The 19314-nt window shown below is 35.0% G+C and overlaps 2 protein-coding genes across 2 annotated transcripts; both read left to right on the top strand.

Moving 5' to 3' along the window:
- Window positions 1-1394: 1394 nt before the first annotated feature.
- On the top strand, window positions 1395-11324 carry LOC106130540 (uncharacterized). The gene is made up of 9 exons (XM_060953604.1): window positions 1395-1494; window positions 1878-1967; window positions 3311-3449; window positions 7060-7228; window positions 7705-7893; window positions 8248-8486; window positions 9171-9377; window positions 9613-9808; window positions 10262-11324. The coding sequence occupies exons 2-9, from the start codon at window positions 1887-1889 to the stop codon at window positions 10395-10397; spliced, it is 1356 nt and encodes a 451-aa protein (XP_060809587.1). The 5' UTR covers window positions 1395-1494; window positions 1878-1886; the 3' UTR covers window positions 10398-11324.
- Window positions 11325-13804: 2480 nt separating this feature from the next.
- LOC106130535 (glycine cleavage system H protein, mitochondrial) lies at window positions 13805-18561 on the top strand. Its single transcript, XM_060953627.1, has 5 exons — window positions 13805-14033; window positions 14422-14545; window positions 16615-16694; window positions 17185-17313; window positions 17881-18561. The coding sequence occupies exons 2-5, from the start codon at window positions 14437-14439 to the stop codon at window positions 18043-18045; spliced, it is 483 nt and encodes a 160-aa protein (XP_060809610.1). The 5' UTR covers window positions 13805-14033; window positions 14422-14436; the 3' UTR covers window positions 18046-18561.
- The last annotated feature ends 753 nt before the right edge of the window (window positions 18562-19314 follow it).

Below are 19314 nucleotides of genomic sequence, written 5' to 3'. Positions count from 1 at the left end.
CTGTTCAAAAGAAAAAAGTTGCCTACTCATAAACATATGTACCTTAATGTAAGGAGAAAGGAATGCTGCACTTACCATTACAGCCCCTAAAATCCACCACTGAACTAAAGCCTCCCTTAAAATGGGGGATTTTTATTTTTTAGATTGGAATATTTTTACCCATAGTTACCGCGTTGGACAGGCGGGTTAATTGGAATGAATAGTTTCTGTTACCACCGCAGAAACTATTAATTCTGGAGTGGCCTCTGTTGTCATATCAGCGTCGGAAAAGTTGCTGCCCAACTCCCGCTTTAATCCGTCAATCACTTCTTACGATATCCATGGGAACATATGGGGTGGTGTTATTCTACTCTGCCTGCGCCAGATGGCATTCTAGTAAACAGTAATTTTATGTTACGTTACGGTATCATTTAGCCACATTCACCAAAGATACTTTTTAAGCCTGGGATAACATCTCTCCTTCTACTTACAGTTCCCTGCTGGATGGATGACTTTTTTTTTATTAGGTAGATTTATTATTATTATAGTTTAAGAATTGTAATAATCACATTTTGTCAACATACATACATACATATATAAAATCACGCCTCTTTCCCGGAGGGGTAGGCAGAGACTACCTCTTTCCACTTGCCACCACGATCTCTGCATACTTCCTTCGCTTCATCCACATTCATAACTCTCTTCATGCAAGCTCGGCGGTTTCTGGTAGGTACTACGGTACGGTACTTTTATCAACATAATATTATTAATTAAACTTTTGTAGCCATATATTTTTCCGAATTCTGTTGAAATATGACTTTAAGTGCCGAGAGTACCTATATGTCGAAAATTTGCGGCAGTAGGTAAGTGTTTAGAATTAGAACGGTCGCCGGTGGAGCGGAACTAAAAGTTCTAGAACAAGGACCATGAAAATAAGCATTCGACGAAATTGACAACATGAAGAGAGCCATGAATGTGGATGATGCGCAATAATCGTGGCGATAGGAAAGATGTCTCCATACCGACTTCAAAAAGGAGAGGTTCTGATGTATGTGTTCAAAGAAGTTTGAGATGTTATTCAAACTCCTTGTTATGTTCTTATTTATCTCTGGTGCGCCGTCCCATGCGCGCGCATCAATACAATAAGAACTACATAGCATGGTACCTACATTTAAAACCAAACACGACAAATTACCTACTAGGTTGGGCGTACAAACACTCATATCTACGTAACTCAAACATACTTGCAGAAAACCTTTGAAATTGTAAAATTAATTAACTGACAATGAATTAAAAGAGATCATTAGATCCCGACCACGGTATAACGATCATTTGATTGTTAAGTCGTTTAGATATTATTCCTCAACCGAAAATAGTACTTAAAGACGACGACTCAGAGTTGAAATTTTTGTTCGCGTCAGATAGAATTTGAGTTGGTATGATATACCTTGGGACGATACTATGGCAGTTGAGTGAACACTTTCGTTGCAGTCGGCAGTGTCTCCAGTTTCCGAGGTAAGGAAGCCAAACGATACGACATTCAATTTAAACTTATTGATGGACAGGAAATGGTGGTCAGTTCGTAGATACATCGACCTCAAAGGGCCTACATATCTGTGTATGCATGTGGTGCTTCGGACCCTAAACCAGTTTTGATGACACCGGTTTTAATTATTTTATTAGAATTAGGTAAAACTATTTGAATAGTTCGGTTGTGTGACTGGTATATTTTAAACGTAAAGGTGAGCCTACAATGTAATGTCGATCTTTTTTCTAAATTATCGTTGATAGGTGCTTGTTACAATTTGTAAGGGTACCTACATAAATAGGCTTAAGTTATATCTAAGTGTTTTCAATTAAGTAGTTAATTAATTTAACATTTTTTTTGTTAATTGAAGGTCTGGAAAATGTCGACAAAGAACGAATTGGAGCCCAAAGCGGGCAGAAGCAATGACGCAACAGAAACTACACCATTGGTAGCTAAAAATGTAAGTCAACATTAACAACCTTCTCCCGGTTTTCATCATAGATAACATTTACCGCGGTTACTTTTGTAAGGTAAACTCCGGTAAAGTTATTGTCACGTATTCATTAACATTCATTTAGAAAAATTCTTTTTTTAAAGGTACAACTAATTTGAATACTTAAACTATGTCATTGTCTAATGATACAAATCATCAAGTAAGCTTAATTACCAGATAAATTTAAACACTATATAAAGACCAGTTTTTTAAGTGAAGTCAACCACAATACATATACTCGTACATATAACTAGGTATTTTAACAGTTTATAAGATACCTACAGACCTCTATTCATGCAAATTACCAAAATAATACTTATGACAATGACAACAATGATTATTGAACAATTTCATTAAAAACATAATTAGCTTCTTTCTTGGTTGTCATCGGGGTCCGTCAGTGACCACGATCTTAAAATAAATAGTTGGTAATTATCATGAATCGATTTCGAACGTCAAAAGTATTTTATATATTTGCCGTGTGGTTCCCGGCACCAATACAAAAAAGAATAGGACCACTCTTCCCCATGGATGTCGTTAAAGGCGACTAAGGGATAGGCTTACAAACTTGGGATTCTTTTCTAGGCGATGGGCTAGCAACTTGTCACTATTTGAATCTCAATTCAATCATAAAGCCAAATAGCTGAACGTGGCCATTCAGTCTTTTCAAGGCTGTTGGCTCTGTCTACCCCGCAAGGGATATAGACGTGACCATATGTATGTATGTATGTGTAAAGTATTTTATAAAATAGTCGAAAGACATTTAGCCGAGTTGTGAAGGGCTTCGGTCACAGAGCACAGAACGCCGAGCTGTTGTTCTTTGCTTTGTGGTTTCGGTCAATGATATTCTATGCCGATGTGAGGGTCTTCGGCGTTCTGTCCTACAGCTGATCTAGTATTGGATTACCACATAAAATGTAGCGAGACACCGACACACATAATAATATTGTAGGTATGTATATTGAATTACATTTTTATTGTTTACAGTCGCCTACTGTTAAACATGGACCTCCTGTTCATACAAACGTTACCTTAACTGCATTTGACATTACAAACTATTAATTTTGGTACCTATATGGCGCAACGTAGGTAGCAATTTTTGGTTTACCAATGGAAATACATAGCCATGTTTAGATATTCCCTACGAGGTAGATACAGCTGATAGTTACTACTGACTGGAAAACTAGTTAAAGGTAGTTAGCACAATATTGAGTAAATGATTTTTTTTAGAATGACGTCAAAAAAAAATTTCTTAAATATTTTACATTGTAATAACCTTCCAGGCTTACTTACCGTATTTTATTTATTAGGAGGATTGCGATGGTGGCGATGGGAGCCCTAGCAAATCGGAGAATGGAGGTCTATCCGTCACGCAGACGGCATTCCTCATTGCTGGCGAGATGGCTGGCAGCGGAGTCCTGGCGCTCCCTCGGGCTTTGGTCAAAACTGGTACGTATTATAAAGTAAGAATTTGCACGAAGAGAGATAATGTGGATGAGGCGAAAGAAGTTTGTAGGGATTGTGGCAAGTGGACACAAATACATATAGCCTCTGTCTTCTCTTCCAGGAAAGAGGTGTGATTTTTATGTAAGTATACTAATGTAACTAATAGTACTTAAAATAAATTTAGATTTACCTATGCGATGTCCTTGGAAGCTGTGATGTTTCCAAAACTTAAAGCGACTGTTCATTGACAAGTATTCGATTAATTGTGGCAAACAAGCGAAATTATTAATTACTTACTGCAACAGCGAACTTATTTGTGTACGAGTACTAGATGCGCCTAACGGTACGATAAATTTTTCTTATTTTAGTTACCGTGGGTATATCGGGAAATGCTCTCTTTGTGCAACCCTTGCCTTAATTTCTTGAACATTAGGAAAGATTGTGTGTTAAATGTTGTACAGTTCAGTCGGGCAAAAAACTATAGTTCTTTAGGGACCAAAGTCGCAGCAGTTTGAGAAAAAAGAGGTCGAGTTTGAAGGAGAATTTAGTGACTAGGTAATATTTACTAGGCTATGGGTAGTGGTATAGCGCGGCTCATTAAAAAACATAAAGTAGGTACCTACTCTGTTAAAATATTAGATATTACCGTATGATTCATCTATCACATGAAGAAGTATCTACATTTAAGGTAATTATTTATAACATCCACTACATCAATATACTACTACTTACATAGATAGATGATGACTTTAATTTGTACAATTTTGAAATTGATAATGATAAGATGTCATGAAACATAGCGTAATGTTCACAATAACAATGAGATTCAATTAATAGGCCACACTTTCTTTGTTTAGTTGGAGATAAGAGACCTTACATAGATAGGATAGGATTACGTTTAGAAGTACAAAAACAAATCTAACAGTTCCTTACCTACATTTTCTTTTAAGATACTTACCCACGACTGCGTCCTCGATATAAGTAGGTACTGCCCACCCTTTGCCCTTCTTCATACTCCACGCTATATTTACCTTTGCAAAATTTCAAGGTAAACAAATACATTTTATATAATTAGCATGGTTTTAAATTTCTTGGAAAAATAATGGTGTATTAAGAGCCGTAGGTAGACGTTTTCTAATAGTCATATAAAGATATTGAGAAGTTGCGTGTTAAAACAGTACACTTGACAACATTAAAATATATTAAGACTGTTCTTGAAGATCAGTTTATTGAAATCTTTCCTAAAAAAATAAATTGTGTTGAAATTAGATAAGGCAGGTATTTGCTTCTTTCGTTGATAAACATTAGAAAAACAAGTCGAACTAGTTCGGTTTATAGTGGTGCAGGCTTGTGGCATCGTATTTCCGTGGTTTTATATTTATTTCTTTGCATTGGGTTTTATTAGAACCTGTAATACATACATACATATATATGTATCGTCTCGCTTATATCAATATCGGGGTAGACAAAGCCAACAGTCTCGAAAAGGCTGAATGGCCACGATCAGCTGTATGGCTTCAGCTTTAAAATATTGACAGGTCGCTAATCTATCGACTACAAGAGGAATCCCAAGTTCATAAGCTTATCAGTTAGTCGCCTATTAAGACATCCATGGGAAAGATATGGAGTGATGAAAGTGCCGGAAACCACACGACCTTATAGGTCGTAAAATATATGTATATTCATACTGTATGTTCAATCTGAACATCCATAAGCGAAGGAAGGTATGGTAACCCGATGGTAGACTGTTATATAATGCTTTTAGCATTAAGTCCGCCTATTGTACTTTACAAATTTAATGTTACAATAAGGAATAAATAAATATATATAAATAAATAAATAGTATCATACGATTTTCAACCTACCATCTACTATATTCTATATAGGTAATAACCCTTTGGTCTACCCCGTAGGCATAAACACGTGATGTCATGTTTGAACGTATGGCGGATAGTAGTAATATAAATAAAAATTAATATTTAATATGATAAATATATAGGTAATATTTTTTTTAAACAATCAATATTGGCAGCATTGCCATTCAAATTGTCATTTATTTAACTGTTCATTTTTACACGCCATACCGCTCCAAAATTAATCTCTCCTCTCGTGTCATGGTCTACTGGAAAAGATTTCTTTTGAAATAAGCAGCACCTTTATACTAGAATTACTGTATTAAATGCTCCTCTAAATAATTTTGTGTACATAAATAAATAATTCAATAAAAAATATATAAAGATCACTGTTTATTAATAATTACGTGCACTCAACAGTGGGACTTTTGTCTCTTATCGATGTATTTGCCATTTACCACAATATGGGCTTGTACGCACATATTATAAGTTATCTACCGAAGTGGTTAGTAGTTTTAGTTTTTTTGTTTAGGTATTTTTTACAATTATTACTGCAAATTATTAAGTAGGCTAGGAGAAGGTGATGTTATTTTCTTTTACTTGTTTCAAAAGCCCTTAACTTTTCAGTATAGGTTTTATTTCCATCCACACCATGTCTGGAGAGGAGTCCAGTTTCCGTCTTATGATCCTGGATTGTATGTCAAGTTTTCAAACGAAGCGACTGCCGTTTAACCTCCACAACCATTGCATGGGAACTTAATTTATATTGGGCCATGGCTAAAGTTGTATTAGATATCGCCTTTCTTGACATCCATGGAAAAGAGTTTTAGTGGTCCTATTTTTAAGTGCCGTGAACCAAGATTTAATGAATGTCACAACAGACCTAATACAGCGGCACAACAAAAATAATTCAGATACTTTTTAATTATGTCCCTAAATAAATACACATCTCGCTTGTTTTGAAGAATAATTACTAACCAGATTATACATTCTGAGAAACTGGTCTGGTCGCATTGGAGGCCGTGGAAAACATTTGGAAACGACCTCGTTTTGCGTGACACCTCACATGTCACTTAACGAAGTTTTCTAAATCTAGTAATAATTATGGCAAATCTATATTTTTATAGATTTACTATTAGCGGACCCGACAGACTTCGTTCTGTCAAAAAGATTTTAAATATGACAGTTTTTTGTTCCTATCTATTAGACCTACATTGCTTAGACAACAGTGAACTTTATACATTAGCAATAAAGCTCAAATTGACTGTACGTATTAGTTAGAAAACGTTTGTATGGGATAAAGAAAAGAACTGTTTTAAGGTTTTTAAGGCAATTATTTGGTATTTTTTCGCCGCAAAAACCATCCTTGAGCTTCGACGAATATTAAAAAAAAAAGAATTGGCCTAATTGATCCAGGCGTTCTTGAGTTATGCGCTTACCAACACATTTAGCGATTCATTTTTATATTATAGAATTAGTTACATTAAATTTCCATACTTTGTTATCATGGTTAAACTGTTCTTAGGTACTTCCGATATCTGAGAAATTTTGTGTTAGTTCAAGCCCAGAGGAAAAGTCGCGGGAAATGCCAATAATCATAAACAAAGTATCTACCTAATTACACTTTTGTTTGCGAAGTATCTTTTTTTATTTTATGCGAAGCTTTTTTATGTAATAGAAAAACTTATTTCAATACTCTGTCTACCGCTTAGGTATAAACATTTGATATATATGTATCTTATTTGGTTCCTTTCAATCAGGCTGGGTAGGAGTCCCAATCATCATCTTGATGGGGGCAGTTGCGGCGTTCAGCGGGAAAAGACTCGGCGATTGCTGGTCCATCATCGAGGACAGAGACCCTGAAATGAGGAGCAGGAAGAGGAATCCTTACGCCATCATCGCCGATCAGGCCTTAGGCAAGAAATGGAGGCAAGTATTTTTGTGTGACCACATGTGGGCGCATTAATTTCAAATTGTGGTACTTATTCATACTAATAAATGATTGCTATGTATAAATGTCAGTGTTAAAGTGTTTTGCGCACTCGCATCACTTAAGATCATTCCATCTGTCTCAAGAGACGACTAAGCCCTATTACAGTATGTAACAAGCTTAGTCCAATCTGAGTCCGTCTGGGATCACGGAGGTGTGACGTCTTAAACTTACTTCGTCACAAGCAAACCTCGTACCCTTCCCAAAAAAAATACCAAATATTTCGACTTTCGAACTACTGGTAGGAATAGATGAAATAAAGGCACATACCTAACTAAGTACATTTGGTAATTGTCTTAATTTTCATCCAACGTTTGATTTCACATACCTGTATTATATGTCAAGTTGGATGATTGATGATCAATCCTCATTAATGTAAGTTCGGCTTTAATGTAATAGTTAATACTGATTCCAGTGTGGCCGTCTCAATGGCAGTGACAGTTACTCTATTTGGAGGCGCGGTGGTGTACCTCCTGCTAGCCGCACAGATCATAGAACACGTGTTCTTGTCCTTGGTCCCCTCGGTCACCTTCTGCGCCTGGTACCTCATCGTGGCCGGGGCAATGACCCCGCTCATGCTGTACGGAACGCCTAAGGATATCTCGTGAGTTTTCATCATCATAATTCACTAAAATTAACTTGAATAATTAACCTATATAGTAATTAAAGATTTTTATTGCTTTCATGCTTGCTCTAAAGCTTGAAAACGTAAGTACGTATCTTAATAGCTAGTGATGGATCCTCTTTTTTTGATACTAGAATTACAAATGCTCTTAGAACGATTATTTTTTATTTTTCTTGAACACATAAAGTTCTGAAGAAATCATTGAGTCATCACTGGCGGAGATTTCATGTTTCTAAAACTAATAATATTTTCTAACGCTTAATCATGTCATTAACGGAAATTAATTGTTGTTCATCGGTTCATCAACTAACTGCTTTTATGTCTATTTTTCAGTTTCACCGGAGTGATAGCGTTCGGGGCAACATTCGTCGCGTGCTTATTGTACTTTATCCAAATGATGAATGACGTGAGACCCTTTGTCTACCGCTACGGCATCCACGGGTTCCAGGACTTCTTCCTGGCTTTTGGCACCATCTTGTTTGCCTTCGGAGGAGCTTCTACCTTCCCAACTATCCAAAATGATATGGCTGATAAGAGCAAATTCAGCAATAGTCTGCAATATAGCTTTGCTGGTAAGTTTTTGGGTTAAACGGTAACTGAAACTATTATTTTAAGTATGTAATAGGTATTTTAAAAAATAACCAAAGTGCCTAGTACCCGCCAGCCGAAGCCAGCAAAAGCAATATAATACAAGTAGCTTTGCTGGTGTATTTTAGTGGAATTTATTTTAAAATAAACTTTATAACTTACAGATAAACACCTAGAAAGATAAGCTTAGGATAAATTTATTGTTATAATTTCATGTGCAATAAAGGCTATAGGGTACTATTTATATCTTATATATAAAATTCACAATGTTCGTACCCGGACTCCTCCGAAACGGCTTGACCGATTGCAAGAAATTTTGTCTGAGAATCGGCCAACATCTATTTTTCATATGCCTTAGTGATAAGGATTGTCTTGTCACCCTTAACATTATTTTTTAACTAGAAGTTACTTAAAAATTATTTATTTGGCAAAATAACGTTTGCCGGGACAGCTAGTACATACCTATCTATTTATCTAGATTTTATATTCTAATCCCTTAAGATTCATAATTTTTAACTGCATATTTTCAAAGGCTTAGTTCCATCAGGATACGAAATCTAGCCAATGGTTTAAAACAACGGAATTAAACTAAAATGACTATCTTTTTCGATACATATGTAAAGACAATACTCTTATCACAATTCTCTTAAATGTCTTCATTGTTTCAGCCATTCTCTTGCTGTACCTGCCGATCGCGATCGCCGGCTACGCAGTCTACGGCGAGGCAGTGGCTCCCAACGTGAGCACCTCCCTTTCAGCCACTCCTCTCACTCTGGTGGGCAACATCCTCATGGCCCTCCACCTGGTCGCCGCCTTCATCATTATCATCAACCCCGTCTGCCAGGAGATGGAGGAACTGTACAATGTGCCTAGAGGTAACATTTTTGCAATGATTCAAAGTTAAACACCTAGACTAGTATTAATCTTCTCTCTCTTTCTAGTCTAGTTAATAAGAAAGGGAAAAGGTTAGATAATTTTCAATATTCGAGAAAAAAGGGGCAAGTGGATTCGAGCTTTAAAGCATACCAATGAGAATGCAACTTATACACTCTGATATTGATGTAGGATAAATTACCTTATAAATTATGCGCACAATGCCTCTCTCTACAGACTCTACAGGCTGGAAAATGGCCGTCCGTCTGTCCATAATGGCCGGGATCCTCTTCATCGGCGAGAGCATCCCTCGCTTCTACACCATTCTGGCCCTCATTGGCGGCACCAGCGTCGCTCTGCTGACCTTTGTTTTGCCTTCGCTGTGTTATCTGCGCCTCGTGGAACAACCCGCCAGGGAGGGACAGAGTCCTGTGTATGCTATTTTTTTATGCAATTACAAAGAATTTTATGAAATAAATAAGTTGGTATACATATACCTATGATAACGTAGGTATAGAATTTGAATCAAAATTTTGTTAGTTGTTCCGCAACGTACTCGGATAACTAGGATAAAAAAAGTTTCAAAACATTTTAAAAAACAAGGCTTCAAAACAAAATGTTTATAATTATCAAAAATGATCCAAAGCGGAATATAGACAGAACTTGCAATATAGCGTGACTTACCCACTCAAGTCTCATATAAGAGAAAAGAATGCCATTAGTCAGTCACCAGACTCCTTTCCAGCGAGGATGCAACCAGGCCTGTAATTAAAAATTATGTATTGTTTAACTTTTGGTTAATGAAAATAAGAAAGAAATCTTCTAATACATTCTAAGAATTTACACTAAAGGATTGTCTATTTATATAAAATTCTATGTATTCCAGTGAGACCCCCGGGTGGATGAAGATGGTGTGCTGGGAGGTGATAGCCCTGGGGGTGATCGGCGGCATCGCAGCTACGTACAGTGCCGTCAGCGCCATTTTCAGCACTGCTCAGGCCACGCCATGCTATCTTCGGTAGAGTTATAGCTGACACATAGAGTGCGAAATAATCTAAGGCTATAGAAATGGATTTCATATATATACAATAAACTGCCTGCGTCTGTAATTACTTTCATAAAATTACTTTCGTGATATGAACGACAAATGTCTAATCCAATATTGAATTAAAAAAAGATACAAGGCATCTGAAATTAAACATTAATAATACAACCGTTTCAAAATCTAATAATATAGAAGTCGTAAGCACTGGAGAATGTGAAGTTGACAGTTTTACAACTGCGCAGATTGCGCAAATGATGAAATGAAATGTATTTAAAGTTTACACGTGCAAGTCACAAGTTCAATTTGGCATTTCTATTGTCTTATAATATTTCGGTTTCTATATTTAGAAAGCGTTCGTTAGGGAAACGTGGTTTTATCACAGAATGTTATTGTGCCAATCAAGATTTAAGCTGTTGTATTTTTGTACAATCTTTAAATAAAGCCTTGGTTATTGGTCTAAGTGTAAACCAAAACCTAATATTTTTTGTATATTTGAAAAACCTTATTTGGATCAATATGCTAGTATAGGTTTATTTCTTTCTCGAATGCTAAATTGCCAAGGATTCATTTCCCAAATACAGAGAAATGGGTTTCCGTTTAACAAATTCATTTTTAGTCCTGAAGTATAAAGCCGATATAAATATCGAAATATTCTTTTATTGTTATATATTAATTAAACTTCTTATGTATAAAAAAAGCTTTGTTAGTTACTCAATCAAAGCATAAAAACGGGTCTATTTTTAATAGGTTTGCATACATTTCTTTGTAGGTATATTCCATAACTTAGACAAGATTAATTTTACCTAAAAGTGTAGGTACCTACAATGTATGTAAGACTTAACGATAAATGCCATATCAAGGAATTTAGTAAGTTAAAGGCAAATAAGTTAGATATTTTTAATGCCCTTCGTGTTATTATAATTTTTTCAATAAATGTTTTTTATCTTGAAAATTGTTTTATTAAGCACATTCAAATTTGTCAGAATTTATACTTCAAAGTAAGTACAAATGTTAAAATGAATTGTTTGTGTACCCAAGTGAATTACATAATGTACTTTTTTAATAATAGCAAAAAGGAATGATAATGATAAAAAAGGTAAAATCCTGGTTGAACAGAAAACTAAATAGAGGGTAGCAATTGGATTTATCGGAGGAACCAAATACCCAAAGGTACTAAACCTTTGGGTATTTGGTTGAATGAATGAAGTACTTCTGACATTGAGGAAAGTAATCATAAATTGAAAACAGTGACATCTAAGTTAATTGGATAAGCTTATTTAGTAAGGTTATATTTTAACTCAACGGTACTGTTTATTTTAAAAGTAAGTTTAATAAGTACATTCTAATTTACTTAGATGGCGTTGTGCTTAATTATCTCATAACACACATGAAAATGGGATCGCCCCAAAGGTCAGCTCAAAATATCTTGATATTTTCAAGATATTTATTACAAGATCAGTATTTTCTACCTGAAAGCCAAAATACCTACATTTAATTTTAGTGCAGGTCGTTTTCATAAGTAACTCCTTTTTTCGTCAACATAAAATTTTGATACTCCTAAAAACAAGTACTAACATTTTATTTGTTCCATTTGCACAGTTTCTAATGCAGAGCCCGAGGTCCGCCTATAATCATGATTCTGCGGCAAACGAGATCTGCGGCAAGCTAGATCTGCTTAACCTCCGCAACCTTGCAGGGGAACCTATCCCATAGTTACCTATCTCTAGTTTTAAAATAATATTTTCTGTGAACAATCAAAATAATGAAAAATAGCAATGGCCGCAGTAGGATTCGAACCTGAACAGCCGGGTACTTGGTGTTTGCATGTTCAAGACTTTTAGTACTGACGTAATTACATCAGACGACCCCCAATGGACTGATAACGCACATATAAACTGATAACATGTCTACGAGTAAACATGTAAACTTATATATTGACAATGCTTGGCGAAACAATATCGATGGAAAAATTATGTTATATTTTGTCACGTTGCTGAATCAGGGTCAAACTTCCTTACGTAATTGGTTTTTTTATAGTGCTTTTGTATTTAAGAGATACATATTTTGTTTACGAACATTAATGAATACCTACTCGTTATTGTGCGAAGAGAATGGACGTATCTGTCGTCCCAAGTCAAATTATAGATACAGCGCCTTGGTTTTCATTGTAAATTGTGACGATTCAAACAGTGATTCTAACATTTATTTTATTGGTTAGCACTAACATCCGAATAGCTATGTGGCTAGAAGCCAGAATAGATTCACTAAATATATCCTTGTAGTCGGGAGCACCTAAAAGACAAAAGTACTCATAATAACACTTAGTTTATCGAAAATATCTTATATAAGGTGGATCAACATCATACAGGCTTACTACTAGTATAGTTAAAATATTATTAAACTTTTGACAGCATGGAAAAAAACATTTGAGAAGTAGGTATGTGCAAGACATTGGGAATACATTTCATAGAGAGAAGAAACTTTGAAATATTACAGTCGAATAAATAAAAACACTGAATAATAAATATAGTTACGTTCCACAAATACGAAAGTGTCTCCCCGATTTCCTTCCATTTGACCTGTTGAAGTTTCTTTTCAGCTCAATGCAATCGACCTTAAACCCCCAAAATTTTTGATGCTTTTATCAGATTTTTTTTATATATGTAAATATCTGTCTGAAGCCAGGGCGAACCACTAGTTTAGAAAAATACGGCGATATTTTGACGTAAACGGTTACATCAGCCGACCCCCAGCGGACTAGCTTCCAGGACGCTGATAAGGAACAAATAAATGTGTTTTGAGATCACAAGATGGGATGGGGTAATGCTCGATGAGAATGTATCGATTATTGGTAGATTTTTATTCGTACTGGAACTATTTATCATGGTATATAGAAAGATAGAGATTTGATGGCACCATAAGAAAAAGAAAAACAGAAAAAAACACGGGTTATGAGGTACAAATCGGACTTATTGCTAAAAAATTATTTTCTATAACTATTCATTATGATATGGGTCCACAAAAATTTCAGGAACCAGCCAACCAAACGTGATGCCTATGCTTTATTTATACCAAGAATAAAGTAAAATTTTTATGTACTATTTTTATTTACTATCTATCAATAAAAATACTCATATACTAGTTCTAAACGAGCACAATTTTTTTTATTTCTATAAAAAAGGTCAATCGTGTTCAGTTTGAGTTGGGTTTTGTTTTGTGGATTATTAAATCTGCAAAGCAGAGAGGTGCGATGAAATGAATTTTCTGTTTTATTATCTTCCTTTGTGTCGATAATACAAAAATTTATAGACTCAGTGCGAGAAAGCATTTTGGCTTTGCTTCCATATCTTTTTACAACTAACAAGACAAGTCAGTAAGTGAGACGCCTGGGTGTCCTCACCGCATTCGCATTGCGTATAAATTGAATTAATTGTGTGATTACCCGACAACATTGCTACAAGATCAGCGGGCAACTCTTGATCGAAGCATTGACACAAAATAAAGACAGATAGTCGATAAGACAGCGAGTTAACGTGACTTCTTTGACCACATTACCCTACCTACAGTGTAACGGACCTCACGTGCCTAGACTGATTTGTTTTAAGAACACGAGGTAAGGATTGCTTTATTGATTTTTAAATTTTCAGGTTGTGGTTTTTGGGTATTTGTGTTTACCAGAATTTTATGAACTACCTGCAATTTTAGGGATATAGGTACTCGTTCCTTTATTTTAAATAAGTATTAATTTAAGATAATCGGTGTTAAAAGTACGGTAATTATTGAATTTTAAATTAGCATCCACGAAGACTTAATTGGTTGTTGTAATTGAACGAAAACTCCTAATAAACTTGTATTATAAAAACAATTGAAAGTGATATTTCCTCAGTTGTACTTTTAAATTTCTATTTGTATAATATAGTTCATGGAAGTTTAGAATTTATTTTTCACATAATGGTTAAAGTTTATATTTAGTAAAATATTTTTACGCTTCGCTATTGCAGTACTTACGAAGCAAAATGGCGTTACGTAGCATGGTCCGTGTAGCGAAGCAGATGTCCAGGAGTATGGTGCAGCCTCACTGCTGCCGACAGGCTGCTTTCTTCAGCACCACAAAAGATAGCAGAGGTAAGAAATCATGAAACCAAATTTATTTATTTATTTTCATCATCAAATATTTTCATTTCACCCATATATTTTTTTTATTTTAATTTTTTGATTTGAATGAAACCGCCCTAGAAAAGTGACAGAAAGTTTGATTAAAGGATTAATACAAACTTTAATGATAAAGTGGAGTAATATAAATTTAATTTCTATGGTGTTAGTTAAAACAGGCTGTCAACATTTAACGGTATACAAAAAAGCATCAAACGTGTGTTGACTTTTAGGTATTTTACGTTTTAAAAATTATGGTATCTTTAATCATTCATATCATTTATACTGTTAAGTTTTTGGCAGTTATAGAGTGTATATTTCTTTGTGTTTAGTTAATTTAGTTCTTATTAAGTTAAATACTCGTATTATGAAGTTTATTCGTGCGAATGCGATATGATATTTTCATTACACTAAGGTACCTACTTTTTTCACTAAACTAGTGTCAGTGACATAAAATTATACCATGTATTGTATATTTCATTTACTATAAAATAATACTCATTATACAAAACGTTTGCTATAACAGTAAGATAACAAAAGGCCATACCTACCCGCTTAACAAAAAGTCTATATGTATTAGAAATCTGATGTCATGCGCTAACTCCCAACATTTCACGTGATTATGAATTAAATTATTTCAAATACCAATTACGAAGTTCCCTAATCTGTGGCAAATAGTGAGTACTTGAACAATGATAACGCATCAGCATTTGACCTTTTGGTCGGTTGACAGCTGGCCAGAGTTAAAAAATGCTCCGCGGTAATTAGCGATAAAATAATTCGTACCTACTGGATCCGACGACCTGACACGAGCTTTGGCTAGACATGTGGGACAATGTTTTGTCCCACTATGGGATAACTCAATGAGACCAGGGAGAACAACGGCACTAACTAACGTACTTACGACGTCCCGTGCATTTATTAAAATATCGAATCTTTGGAAAATGTCATAGAAACATACTTAAAAAATCGTCGGAAGGATAGCCAGAGACTACATCTTTCCACTTGCTACGATCTCTACTACTACTACTACTACTACGAGCGAAATAAGTATGTTATTTCGCTTCATTTATGGCGTTGGCGGTTCCAGGTAGGTACTCTTCTGACCTTTTGCATACGTGTTATGTTGTGCGCATTTCTTGTTTTAATACTTTATTAAAGTCTGATTGGTCCAACTTAGCAGCTATTAACCATAAATTTAAAGTTACTCATTTAAATATTTTATCAATTGTTTATAAGTTAATAAAGGTAAATTAGATAGTACCTATATCCTCAGGTTATATTCTGCGTATTATCCTGGTTTCACCGATTTTTTTTTTATTGTGGCAACAGTATGTAGGTATTCATTAATGCCAGATGATTGTCAACCGCATTTCATACCAAATTTGTTTATTAAAAATCATGATGTAATAGGTACATAGACTCATCTATCCGAGAATATACTGCAAAGATATTAACATGGTAGTATTTTGATAACTTTTAAGACCGGCCTTTATTGATAAGGAATGAGATTCGAGTGTCTACTATATAATGAAATACTGATATTCTAGTGGTTTTTTAAATAATTATTAGCTACATTACATTAACTGCCAAGCGAATGTGCCAATGCGAATTTCATTGATTCTGGTTTATGTCTGCGCATGCGTGATTTTTACGACTATTTAGGATAACGTAATTTAATAATTAGGAATATAGGTTTATACTGCGAAATATTCTTTTTAATTTGATATAATTCGAATTAAGTTAATTTTATTTATCATATGAATATATTGTTTGTTTTCGTTACTAATAATTTACGATATAAAATTATTAGTTAAATTAGATATTAAACAAACAATCCATTCATAACGTTTTCCCGTTAACAGGTTTTTAGATAATTTGTTTAAAAAAAAATATTCCCAGACTTCTGTTAAAGTAAATCGAAGTAATATGGAATTTATGTTTATATAACTAAGCTGTGATTATAGTCTGTGGTGAAAAGCTAAAATTAAATAATCACAAGTTTTGTCAAGGGATTAAATATGCATTTGTGTTTGTTTCAGCCCGATTTTACACAAAAAAGCACGAGTGGGTAACAGTCACGGACAACATAGGCACAGTAGGAATATCTAATTATGCACAGGTTAGTATTTTTTACATACATATTATAAAGTATAAATCTCTTATGAGGTAGACAGAGCCAACAGATTAGAAAAGACTGAAAAGCCTCGTTTAAATGGTGTTATGATACGATAGGTTGTTGGTTACAATTGGTATGAGAATAAGCTGGCGAACTTTAACATACCTACGTAACATAGAAGCCTTTATTTTTATTAAAGTACAACTAATTTATGTAGATAGAATCGTAAAATAACATTGGTTTGAAAGTTCGGTGTGAACCAAAGAAAAACCTTTTCAAACCTCAGAGATAACCATTACGTTGGGAAAAGCTTTATTTGCTTGCCTTGGCAAACTCACATTTCTCTTCGAGCCAAGGTCAAGTGACTAAAAATTTCATGGATGGAAGAAGGCCGAGATGTATCAGATAGAGTTATACAGCCTTTCTAAGCCAGAAACTTTTTAAAATCTACTGATTTACAGAAGCCAATATATATTCCTATTTTGAATTACAGGACGCGCTTGGGGAAGTGGTCTACGCGCAGTTACCGGAGGTAGGCAATGCGGTGGAGGTGGGCGAGGAGTGTGGAGCCCTGGAGAGTGTCAAAGCCGCCAGCGAGATCTACTCACCTGTCTCTGGCACGGTGAGTTCCTCCTTTTTCACTTTTTGTATTCTCATTTCTGTTATTAAGATAATAAAATCTCATTTTTTTTAAATTGCTTATTATGGATATGATACGAGTTATTTTACATATTGTAAGAAAATAAAAGCAGCGTTGAGCAAGTGAATTGGGATTTTCTTAAATTTTCCATAGAGTACTTCCTACATAATAACTCGTACGGTACTATATTTCGTCATAGCTATTAAATGTAAACTCTAGAGCTATTTGGCTTAGTGATAGAATTGAGATTCAAATAGTGACAGGTTGCTTAGCCTGTCGCCTAAAGGAAAAATCCCAAGTTTATAAGCCTATCCCTTGGTCGCCTTTTACGACATCCACGGGAAAGAGATTCCTTGAGTTAGCTGGGTTTCCAACTGCAAAAGTACTTTTTATACTAGGTATAATAACCCAATTTCTTTAAGTGGAAGTAACTCAAAAAGAGATTCATTATAAATCACTGGCGACCCGCCCCAGCTAAGCAAACAGACATAAGAACAGACGCGGAAAGCGACTTTACTTTATATTATGTTGTGATTATTTTAATTACAGATAACAGAAAAGAACAGCTCCGTAGAATCCTCCCCAGCGCTCATCAACCAGTCGTGTTACCAAGACGGCTGGCTGTTCCGAGTGAAGCTGTCCAAGCCGGACGAGCTCAAAGCACTGATGGACCAGGCGGCTTACGACAAATTCTTGGAAGAGGAGCATCACTGACACTTGAGGCTTTTTGGGGCCGGGGGCTGCGATTTTGAAATAAAATTAAACTTTAGAGGTTGACAAGAATTTCCTTCATCCATTGTATGATCTTTTAGTATGCTTGGCCTGCCTCCTTTTTGATACTTTTTATTACTCTTAAAGCCGCGGGTTCTTCGGCATATGGCAGTACTGTGAAATTTGGCGGGTTTACGATACACTAATTCTGCACTTAACATCGTCTGTTTATTATTTGTCTTGTGAAACATACGCCTAACACTAATTGCCAGAGTCGCTTAATCGCTGCCCGTGGGAACAAACTGTAGCTATTAATTTAAAATTAAGTAGTTAAGTTTTATTAAATAAAAGCCTATGTGATTTTTAATTAGTAACATTACATTCCATAACTTTTATCAAAGGATGCTAACGATATGTATTGTACCTTATTATAATAGAAATTACATCTGCTAAAACAACAGGGTAACCTTTAACTTGGTGATAGATGTTTTGTGACTTAATTAAATTTTCTTACTTTTTAATTCAGTGTTTCTCATTTACATCACTATCAACACACTGTGACATACCTACATATTTAAAACGTCACACCTTTGTACGGAAGGGGATGATATACCTAGAGTACGACTAAGTCTACTACGACTTCATTTCCAATTTTTTTTAGTTCCTTATATTTTCGGGAAAGTTTACACAGATTAAGTTAGCCTCGAAGTAGACTAGTTCGAGACTTGTTTTACGAAATACTAATTCAATGATAATATTATATTTTTAGGATAAATATTGGAGACCCAGGACAATCAGAGAAGCCATTTCATCTCTCATCTCATCATGTCCTGGCCGGGTTTCGAACTCAGGACCTCCGGTGTTATAGACAAGTGCACTACCGCTTCGCCACAGAAGCCTCCAATCCATGTGATTCTTCTCAAGACCTTGAGACATGCTAAAAAAGCGAAATCAAACTTGTTTATTCATTTAATAACATTTTAGTCACAAATTCACAATGCGAATAAATAGGTAAACATAAATTATAGAAAGGATTAAAGTACTAAACAAAATTGGTTTATTTTTGTACGTATATTCCTACAAGTAAATACTACGTCGTGCGTTCACCTCCCATCATTATGGTGTTTTTATATCAGCAGGGGTTACTTAACGAAATTATTATCTTCTCTTAAGCCAAAACATTTTCTGCGGATCTCCATAGGTATTCCCATTACTTGCGGTTCTAGTTTATCAATCAAATTACTAAATTGCTTAATGCCAGCGTAAAGAAGT

This window comes from Amyelois transitella, chromosome Z (assembly GCF_032362555.1).
Source record: "Amyelois transitella isolate CPQ chromosome Z, ilAmyTran1.1, whole genome shotgun sequence".
Lineage (NCBI taxonomy): Eukaryota > Metazoa > Arthropoda > Insecta > Lepidoptera > Pyralidae > Amyelois > Amyelois transitella.
The sequence above is the reverse complement of the archived record's forward strand: the minus strand, read 5'-3'. Positions and strand labels throughout refer to the sequence as shown.

What these genes read in the sequence shown, in the direction of transcription:
- LOC106130535 (XM_060953627.1), top strand. Translation starts at nt 14,437, where the DNA reads ATGGCGTTACGTAGCATGGTCCGTGTAGCGAAGCAGATGTCCAGGAGT. An exon ending in CACCACAAAAGATAGCAGAG is followed by an intron (nt 14,546 to 16,614) that starts GTAAGAAATCAT and finishes TGTTTGTTTCAG; the next exon opens with CCCGATTTTACACAAAAAAG. An exon ending in ACTCACCTGTCTCTGGCACG is followed by an intron (nt 17,314 to 17,880) that starts GTGAGTTCCTCC and finishes TTTTAATTACAG; the next exon opens with ATAACAGAAAAGAACAGCTC.
- LOC106130540 (XM_060953604.1), top strand. Translation starts at nt 1,887, where the DNA reads ATGTCGACAAAGAACGAATTGGAGCCCAAAGCGGGCAGAAGCAATGAC. An exon ending in GGAACGCCTAAGGATATCTC is followed by an intron (nt 7,894 to 8,247) that starts GTGAGTTTTCAT and finishes TCTATTTTTCAG; the next exon opens with TTTCACCGGAGTGATAGCGT. An exon ending in ACTGTACAATGTGCCTAGAG is followed by an intron (nt 9,378 to 9,612) that starts GTAACATTTTTG and finishes CTCTCTCTACAG; the next exon opens with ACTCTACAGGCTGGAAAATG.